General features: G+C 39.4%; 1 protein-coding gene across 1 annotated transcript in view; it reads left to right on the top strand.

The window, feature by feature from the left end:
* Window positions 1-6,351, top strand: part of ROR1 (receptor tyrosine kinase-like orphan receptor 1) — an 84,107-nt gene extending 77,756 nt beyond the window's left edge. Inside the window, exons 7-8 of the mRNA XM_015416175.1 lie at window positions 2,503-2,714; window positions 4,709-6,351. Of these exons, the coding sequence (XP_015271661.1) occupies window positions 2,503-2,714; window positions 4,709-6,133 (1,637 nt within the window). The 3' untranslated portion in view covers window positions 6,134-6,351. The remainder of the gene's footprint in view (window positions 1-2,502; window positions 2,715-4,708) is intronic.
* Window positions 6,352-10,400: the final 4,049 nt, after the last annotated feature.

Here is a 10,400-nt window from a genome sequence, read left to right as displayed (position 1 = left end):
GAACCACTGTTCCCAATCTCAGGAGAGGGGTGGAAATCACTCAGAATTACAACTGATCTCCAGGAGGGAGGGGGGAAGAGATGCAAAGCTGAAATCAGAGGGGCAGATAATGGCAGGTTGATGCTTGGCTGGGAAGGAGATAGGGTTGCTAACACCAGGTTGGGAAATTCATGAAGATTTGGGGGGTGGAGCCTGGAGAGGGTGAGGTTTGAGGAGGGGTGGGACCTCAGACAGGTACAATGCCATAGACTTCACCCTCCAAACCCGCCATTTCCTCCTGAGTAACAATTGTTGCTGATCTCCAGGTGAGGGCTGGAGATCACTGAAAATTACAACTGCTCTTCAAGTAGCAGAGATCAGTTCCTCTGGAGAAAATGGTGGACTCTGTGTCATTATACCCTGCTGAGGCCGCCACGGCACATTGACGCTGAGTGGCCAAGGCCTTGTCACTCTCCAAGAGCCTCTTTCTAGAGCTCATTGTATTTATTTCCACAACAGGTCTTATTTCTAGTACCCTGTTTCCCTGAAAATAAGACCTACCCCAAAAATAAGCCCTAGCAGGATTTGTATGCATTTGTGGTATAAGCCCTAGTGTGTCTTCTTGAGAAAAAATAAATATAAGACAGTGTCTTATTTTCGGGAAAACACGGTAGTTGTATATTTGGTGTAGTGGTTTGGTGTACTTTGGTGTAGTGGTTAAGTGTGCGGACTCTAATCTGGGAGAACCGGGTTTGATTCCCCACTCCTCCACTTGCACCTGCTGGATGACCTTGGGCAACCTATAGTTCTGACAAGAGCTGTCCTTGAAAGAGCAGTTTCTGTCAGAGCTCTCTCAGCCCCACCTACCTCACAGGGTGTATGTTGTGGGGAGGAGAAGGGAAAGGAGTTTGTATGCTGCTCTGAGACTCCGAGTGAAGGGTGGGGTATAAATCCAATCTCTTCTCTTCTCTTCTTCTTCTTTAACATGCATATATTATTCTATGTGTGTGTTTGGTGGGGTAGGGTGCAGGGCATACAGCAGTCATGTGGCTCTTTTAGTTGGTTGTTGTAGCAAATATTGCTCTCTGTGAACTGTTATTTGATTCATATATCACTTTATCATAAGGTCCATAAACAATACAATTTTTAAAAACTGAATTTCTTCCCCTCTCCTCATGAAGCTGCCTCTCCTCGTCACAATAAGTTATCTTCCTTTGGTGAATTGGAAGGGCCCTCTGCTTTTCTGCATCAGTTGGAGGTCTTCCTCCTCTCACAGGAGCAAAACCTCTGCTGGCACCTTGAAGGGCTGCTGTGAGAGTTGTAGCAGGCAGGATTTGTCTTGATGATGTGATGCTATATAAGGCAGCTTCATATGCAAGACTGTGAGCCATAAGAGAGCCAAGAGGCTCCCAGATACCTTATGGAGTTGTTGTAAGGTTTACTGGGATAATATATATAAGGTCCTTTGAATGCTCAAGATTCATGTTATCAATGACAATATTAATCAATGGAGTTCCAAGTGGGTACACAATGCACTATTGTGAAAAGTCAGTAGGGAGATGAAGCTAATCAAATTGTTGACATCTTTGAGTCACATGTATTGAAACCCATGCACTAGAATAAATATAAATATGCGGGCAGACTGCCATATTGATGGCATAAGAATGAGACTAGATAAAGCTGGGTTTAAAACAGAGCTGTTCTTTTGTTCTGTAGCAGGAAAGTGAAGTAAAGAAAAAACTGAAAACTAGCCTACAGGTGAATTTGGGGTGGGGGGAAGGGTTCATATAAGTAAGACAGTGCTGACTCTTATAATCTACAGTGTCCCAAATAATACTGGCTTCTAAAGTGCTCTGTGTTAACATGCAGCTTTTACCTAAAAGACAGAGAAAACATTCCATCTAATTTGGCTTGGCCAATCTATTGCATGCCTGTCTGACTTTCTGAACTGGCAGTTTCCCAGTTCAGTCAGAAAGTTTCAGCCACATTTTATTTGTGCAGTAGGGATTCATAGACAGTTTAGCCATCCTATGGGCTTTGTAGTGGGCATTTGTATAATGTTGCTTATATGATATATCAGCTCACTTTGTGCAAAGACAACTGGCTTTGCTTTTTTCCTAGAAAGGAGGTTTTGAGCTGCAGAAAGTGACGCTGTGCCATACGACAGCATTTATAACGTCATTTAGCCCTTCATTTAGTGCTTGAGGATCCTTGTCTGTCTGCCATTCCAGGGCAAGAATAACAGGGATAGCTAGTTGGGACAGAGCTCTTGTAATATGACTATTCAGACAAGAAGCTGAATGAACAGTGAGCAGAAAAAAGTTAATGCCTTTGAATAAAAGCTGATTCAACATAATATGTTCAATATGGCTTTATTTATTTATTTAAACATTTATATGCTGCCTTTCCCTGTGGTACATAGTAGCTTACAATACTATTACAAGGATTCTATTTTTGTGTGTGATTTTATGTTTTTCTTTCCATTGTTGTAACTGTTTTTGCTTTTTTGTTTTTCTGAATTAGACACGAAAGACTCCAAGGAGAAGAATAAAATGGAAATCTTATATATTCTGGTGCCAAGTGTTACGATACCTCTGGCTATTGCCTTGCTGTTTTTCTTCATCTGTATTTGTCGCAACAACCAGAAGTCTTCCTCCCCCCCTGTTCAAAGGCAGCCCAAGCATGTCAGAGGGCAGAATGTAGAGATGTCTATGCTAAATGCCTACAAACCAAAGGTACAACCATACAAATGTCACTGAGAATAAAGTGCTTAATTAATTAAGTGAAACTTTTTTATCTTAAAAGATCTTTAGCATTTTGGTCTCTTCCATCTCTTTTGTTCCATCATCACTATATCTAATGCTAAAAGGGCTAGTTTCTGTGCCAGTCATGAAAGCAGCAAAACCAGCCTACCTGCAGACCAGAGTGGAGGGAGGTCTACTTATTCAGGGAATGTCCCAGAAAGTCAGAAAAAAATTACTTGTAGATTAAGCAAAAGAAATAGGAAGACCCCTGCAAAAAAAATAAAATCCTTGAGGAAGAGGGATGGAATGCTGAGGGTAGTCGTGAGTCAAAGTACGGGGGGGGGGGGGAGAAAATCCACAACTGAAGGTCCTGAGAGATGAGAGAATGCTTGAGGAAAACTAGGGAGGCTTCACTTCCAAATCTTCGCCTTCCAGTTCATTATGGGTCCTAGTTTGTTCCCTCTAATATCAGAGGTCATTGCTGAGTGCTTACATAGGGAACAAAGCAGGGATTACCACAGACAAGGAGGGAATTTTTGCATACCTGGAGGAATTCCCAGGTAAGCAGGAAAATTACTATTTTTAAGGTGATCATACCCCATAGTAATACTCTGATGGGAGATTGAGCAATGTTCATTTGTTCTGTATGGTGCATGGAAGGTTGAGGGCAACTTTTTTGGGGGGAAGAATGGCCCATTCAGTGCCCTAGGAGTTAACCTGGAAGGGATATATTTCACTGTTTAAATTTCCCAATTGTTCACTCTAGCTGGCTACCTTTTATGAACACATATTAAAATAAGAGATAATTTTGCTTTGATTTTCCTAAAATCCCATGTTGCCCTCATGTAAAATACAGAAAAGCTTCTTTGAATGTGGATCTCTCTTGCATTTAGATATATGCTTACTGTTTCAATGCAAAATGTTACGCTAGGACTAAAACTTTGGTTTTATGTAAGAGGGAACAAAGCTAAGCAGGTCTACTCAGAAGTCAGTCCCATTTTAGTCAATGAGGCTTATTCCCAGGACACTGTTCGTAAGATTGCAGCTTTAATTACCTTATATAATGTAATAAATTGTATCCACTCTTGTCACCTACCCAATAGAAGCAACTGATGCAGCCAGGGTGTCTCTCGTGAATTCCCTTTGTTCTTGGTTTACTTTGGCATAATGCCTCATATGTGTTTTACACATCTTTGCATTTTGTACATCACCATATGACAAATGCTTGTCAAACAAAAACTAAGCAGATTTATAACTGCTTAACTCAAAATGAACCCCCTTCCTGCCAAAACTTTATAACTTCATTTTCTTACCATAGTTTTCCACTAGGCTGGATAAAACAGACAAACCCTGCCTGAGGTTAGACAGAGGTTATTTCACTTTCATTACTAAAATATAATTTACAATATGCCAGACCTAAACAAGTTTTAGCCTAAAGGATTTGTATAATATAAACCATCTGTTTCTCAACAATACAGCTAATTTCCTGCCATCACTACACAGTCATCCGGCTGCTTGTTTAAAGGCCTCTGCAATATATTAATTCACAGGTTTATCTAAAATTTGTAAGTGGGCAGGAAGATTGGGATTCAGAGCTGAGTGTCACTTTTAGATTATAATAAAGCATAGCAAATCCTCCCCCCCCCTGCGATACTGTTTGGCAATACTGCAGTGATCTGTAACTCAAGAGAGTAGTAGGAAAGGTGTCACAGTTTCCTATAGGCTTTGGCCATTGAGTTCTCACTTAATTACTCTTGTCACCTACTCATGAAAATATGAAAGTTCCCATCTATAAGAATTTAGTTCTTTTTAATCCTATGTAAAAATTGGAGATGTCATATCCAACCTTCTTATCAACCAGTCGAAGTCTATAAAGAGCAACACTGTTGCTCCTCTGTTCCAATTGCTTCCTATAATTTCAGTCCTATAGCAGTATGAGATGAGCCCAAAATGACCTTTGACACCTGTTGTCTTCTTTTTAACAGAGCAAAGCTAAGGAACTACCTCTTTCTGCTGTTCGTTTTATGGAAGAGTTGGGTGAATGTGCCTTTGGCAAAATCTACAAGGGACATCTTTATCTTCCAGGCATGGACCATGCTCAGTTGGTTGCTATCAAGACTCTAAAGGACTGCAACAATCCACAGCAGTGGGCGGAGTTCCAGCAGGAAGCCTCTTTGATGGCAGAGCTCCATCACCCTAACATTGTTTGTCTCCTTGGTGTTGTGACTCAAGAGCAACCAGTCTGCATGCTTTTTGAGTACATGAACCAAGGGGACCTCCATGAATTTCTTATTATGAGGTCACCACATTCAGATGTTGGATGTAGTAGTGATGAAGATGGAACTGTAAAATCCAGTCTGGATCATGGTGATTTCCTGCACATAGCAGTCCAGATTGCAGCAGGGATGGAATACTTATCAAGTCATTTTTTTGTCCATAAAGATCTGGCAGCTCGCAATATTTTGATTGGAGAACAGCTCTATGTAAAGATTTCTGATCTGGGATTGTCAAGAGAAATATACTCTGCAGATTATTACAGAGTTCAAAACAAATCTCTCTTGCCGATTCGGTGGATGCCCCCTGAAGCAATTCTGTATGGCAAGTTCTCTTCTGATTCAGATATTTGGTCCTTCGGTGTTGTGCTGTGGGAGATTTTCAGCTTTGGTCTCCAACCCTATTATGGATTTAGCAACCAAGAAGTTATAGAAATGGTAAGGAAACGGCAACTTTTACCATGTTCAGAAGACTGCCCTCCGAGAATGTACAATTTAATGACAGAATGCTGGCATGAGCTGCCATCTCGGAGACCAAGATTCAAAGATATCCATGCTAGGCTACGCTCTTGGGAAGGACTGTCAAGTCATACTAGTTCCACTACTCCTTCTGGTGGAAATGCTACCACTCAAACAACTTCTCTTAGTGCAAGCCCGGTTAGCAACCTAAGTAACCCTAGGTATCCTAACTTCATATTCCCAGCACAGGGTATACCACAAGGCCAAATTGCTGGATTCATTGGCCCACCAATGCCTCAGAACCAGCGCTTTATTCCTATCAATGGGTATCCTATTCCTCCTGGATATGCTGCTTTTCCAGCTGCTCACTATCAGCCTGCAGGCCCACCAAGGGTAATTCAACACTGTCCTCCACCAAAGAGCCGTTCACCAAGCAGTGCAAGTGGGTCAACTAGCACCGGTCATGTGACTAGCTTGCCCTCTTCAGGATCCAATCAGGATGCGAATATTCCTTTGCTCTCTCATATGTCAATGCCAAATCATCCAAGTGGGATTAGTATAACTGTGTTTGGAAACAAAACTCAGAAACCTTACAAAATTGATTCCAAACAGGCATCTTTATTAGGAGACTCCAATATTCATGGACATAATGAATCTGTGATTTCAGCAGAGATATAAATGTCAGGCCTTTGTAAATAAAACCTTTTACAATATGGACTAGAAAAATGTAGAGGAGAGTTATATTCAAATATTTTATTGGAGATTCTTCTGGTTGTATAGAGAGACATTTGCAATAAGTATCTTCTGTGAAGTTTATTTGTTCATAACAGGATAAAGAGGTGCCAACCAGATTTTTTTTAAATGACATCTTCATTTTACATGTAATTTACAGTTATTACCGCAAAATTTTAAATAAGTGAGGGGTAAAGTCATTGTGTCATTTTTTTAAAAAAACTTGATTCTGTGACACCTTTTATTTAATCACAGTAGTTTTAATCCAGTGGTTTTCACCTCAGCAGCCTTATTATTCTGAACATGTGTATTAATATTTTCATTGTTATGAATGAAGTGTGATGGCCAAGTACTTAGAACAGTTACAGTAAAACAAGATGAGATGCTGAAAGATCCGTTGATAAATACGACTCTAATTGTATCTTTGTGGGTTAGGAAAGTGGCTGAGGTGGACAGAGCTGAATCAAATACCCCTGTGGCTGCTTTTTTTTAACAGTTAAAAATGTTCAGGAGATCTTCCAACATGTCATCTTGATTGACCCTTTACTACACTCCTGAACTATGGTAGTTTGAGTCTTGTTTTATTTCATGTGCTATGGGCATCCTCAGTCAAAAGACGAGCAAGTACTTGATCAACTAAGCTAGGAGAAGCCAAAAGTAGTAATAACATTTTTATTTCAGCTTGGTGGAGCACACTGAGAAATGACTTGCTATTTTTTTCTAGAAACACCATCCACATAAAACCAGCGGATGCACAATTTCAAATCAAGATAACAAACATTTGCCTCTATTTTAGACAAGAATGTTTGTTCAGATAAATTAAAGGCCACTTTGAATAATAAGTGGATACATTATTTTAAGAGGCGAACTATGGATTACATGGAAAATTCGCAAACTATGCATTACATGGAAAATTTATAATTAGATCTGATATAACCTACAAAACAGGTCCAAGGGAAGGGGATTAAATCAAGGGGATGAGGGGGAATTAAAATTTCCCTTATATTGTTTTCCCAATTGAAATAATCTCCTTCCACTTTACCCAAATTTATGTTAGCTATGGGGGTAGGAAGAAGATTGATACAACAGATACTCCCCTCCCCCAGCGCCCCAGCCCACAACGGCTAATACCAGCTTTCTACTGGGGAACAGCATGTAGGGGAGAAATGGTTAAATCCCTTTCCCTCTGTGCCTTCTCCATCCATGGCTGCTTTTCAGTGTTAAAAATAGACTGGGAAAGTCAATGATGGTTCTCTCATACAATACATATTTTGATCCTAAGCAAAGATTCTGCCTACATAGTGATGAATGTAAATTCATGCATAAACCCAAAATATGTAAGACATATTCATGGTATAGAATTGTACAAGCAAAATACAGCTGGACTACAAGAACCATCAGAGGACATCTGCTAGCAGTGCAATCCTAAGAACACTCTGCTGGGGGCAAGTCCCATTGAATAGACCTAAGTAGGATTCTGAGTAGACCTGCTTAGAATTGCTCTCTCAAATACATGTCACTGGCATAAAATAAATGATTGAAAAATTATATTTCTTGACTTTATATCTGTAGTTGCAATAGAACTTTGTACCTTGTTGCTATGCAACCCTCTAATTAAAAAATTCTAAATTCTTATTTTATAATAGACAATCAATTTGCCCAAGAATATTTATTATTTCAGGTAAACACATAACTTTTGTAGTTACAACCTTGAAAGGGGATGTCTACATTCCATCAGATATATACAACAATTTTCTGGAATTGTTTATAATAGCTTTTGTATGTCATTTCAAATAATGTGAATTAGAGACTTTTTATTAGAAAATACTGCATTTGTATTACTGAAGTCTATTCAGGTATAACCAGACTGGATTATTTTGGAACCACTGTAATTTTTGTTTCAAATACTGTGTTTATTGCAATTCAGACTAAATAGTTTTTCTATTGGTTATACACATAAACATATGCTATGTTCTGGACACTTGACAGTAACTCTTTAAAAATCTTTTGCACAAAAATGTGTTTGTTTTGTATAGCAGAACTGAAAAATACATCCCTGCTTTTCATTTCTTGGTCTGCTTCTCATTTTTTTAAAACTATCTGGAGAGGCCTTCAAAGATATGGTGATATTTAGTTATCACTTCCATATAGTTTGTTGAATTTCATTACTGTATTACTTTTATTGATCTGCTAACTAAGGCTCTTGGAGTAAGGCTACCATGAAACCATAACAGCCCAGGGGGTTTTGTATAGAAGGTTTTCATATTTGTATTTCAGGGTAACATGAAACATTGATGAGTTTTTAAAACTGGTTTTTAAAACATTCTTATAATATAAAACTATACACATTTTCAAAATTGCAATATAGATATTCAGAGTCTCAGATTTAAAATCACATCCCAGTTTTCTTCCTCATATAGTTGCCAACGCCAGGTTGGAAATTCCTGAAGATTTGGGGGTGGAGCTTGGGGAGGGTGGGGTTTGCAGATGGAAGGGATTTCAGCAGGGTGTAATGCTGTAAAGTCCACCCTCCAAAGCAGCCATCTTCTCTGTAGTCTGGGGATCAGTTGTAATTCCAGGAGATCTCCAGGCCCCACCTGCAGGTTGGCAACCCTATTCACACACACACACACACACACACACACAAGTCCACTAAAACAGATTTTTAAAGGGAAATATACAGATTCTCAAAATTACTTTTTATTCCTGGCATTCAAGGTGCTTGAGGGAAATTATTAATATAACTGTAATAACTGAGTGAAACAATTAATGGTGACTATTAGTCTCTGGATGGAGGTAATCCAGCATTTCACATTTGTTTAACAGTGCACTCCTATGCAGAGCTACTCCAGTCAGTGGACTGGGACTGGAATAATCTCCATAGGACCCACTGTTATGTCTGGGGGGGGGGGGCCTGTATGACGGTGGCTTTTGTGCGTGCATGGCTTGGCCTAGATTTTTTTTCCGTTTTAAATGTTTAAATTTATTTTTATTATTTCAATTTATATACCACCCCTTCCCCCACAAAGTGGGGATCAGAGCAGTTCACAACAGTATAAAACAGATATAATAAATATAGTCAAAACAGTTGTAAGGAAGATAAAATGAGCATTCACTTCAAAAAATAAAACCAAGTACCGAGTCCTGTTGCATGTGCAGTTGTACACAAAAATATAATGTAAGAATCATGCATGTGTACACTCAACATGGCAACGTGTGCAGGGCTTTGTTTGGTTGGCTTTTGACTGCAATGTTGTTAACATAGATTAGGACAGTGAGTTTCTTAGTCCAGGAGTTCATGCTAACCCACTTAATTCCCCCCTCCTTGAACTACTGACCCTTATGCCATATTACAAGCTGTTTTTGAAACTTGGCTCTCCCTTTCCAAGCAGTCTACTGTGTAGCATGGGTTGTGCTCTGTGAGGAAAAACAAGGCAAAAGTCACTGTTCTATTTCCACAGTTCTTTCCATCCTGATTGTTCTTGATCAACATATAAAATATTATGAGATGCATTTTGAATCACATGCCAAATTATAGAGACTGGCTTCATGCACAAAGTACAATTAGTTAATAAGTGATAAAATAGTGATAAGAATTAATTGGATAGGAAATAGGGAGTGAGCCCCCGTCTCTGGGCCCAGCTCCTGCCAACCTAGCAGTTCAAAAGCAAGAAATTGCAAGTAGATAAATAGGTACCACTTTCCGTGCGCCTTGGTGTTTAGTCATGCCGGCCACATGACCACGGAAATGTCTTTGGACAGCGCTGGCTCTTCGGCTTGGGAATGAAGATGAGCACCACAACCCTAGAGTCGGATTCGACTGGCTTTCAAGCAAGGAAACCTTTACTATCCCCTATGGTAATATTAATATCTTCTTTGGAACTCACTGAGGCTTAAAAAGATCATGTACTCTTGGTACCAGTGGCTACTTTTTTATGCCTTGCCACCCTGAATTAATGTTTCCATGTTATTCTTCTCTTTTTAAAAATAAATCACCCCATTTCTTTGGTGACCTTTATTTTCAAGATAGAGAACAGACCTTAAGGTTTTCCATTTATCAACATAATCTGATGGAATTTATTTTAATCAGTAGTTACAGTCTCTGAGTGATTGGCAGCAAAACTGCTCAACAAGTGTTTTGTGTTTCAAAAGGGGGATGGCAAAAATCATTTAGGCTATGTAAATAAAAGCCCTTTGTCATTGCCACCAAAGA

This window comes from Gekko japonicus, unplaced genomic scaffold (genome assembly GCF_001447785.1).
Source record: "Gekko japonicus isolate JY-2015 unplaced genomic scaffold, Gekko_japonicus_V1.1 scaffold479, whole genome shotgun sequence".
Classification (NCBI taxonomy): Eukaryota; Metazoa; Chordata; class Lepidosauria; order Squamata; family Gekkonidae; genus Gekko; species Gekko japonicus.
The sequence above is the reverse complement of the archived record's forward strand: the minus strand, read 5'-3'. Positions and strand labels throughout refer to the sequence as shown.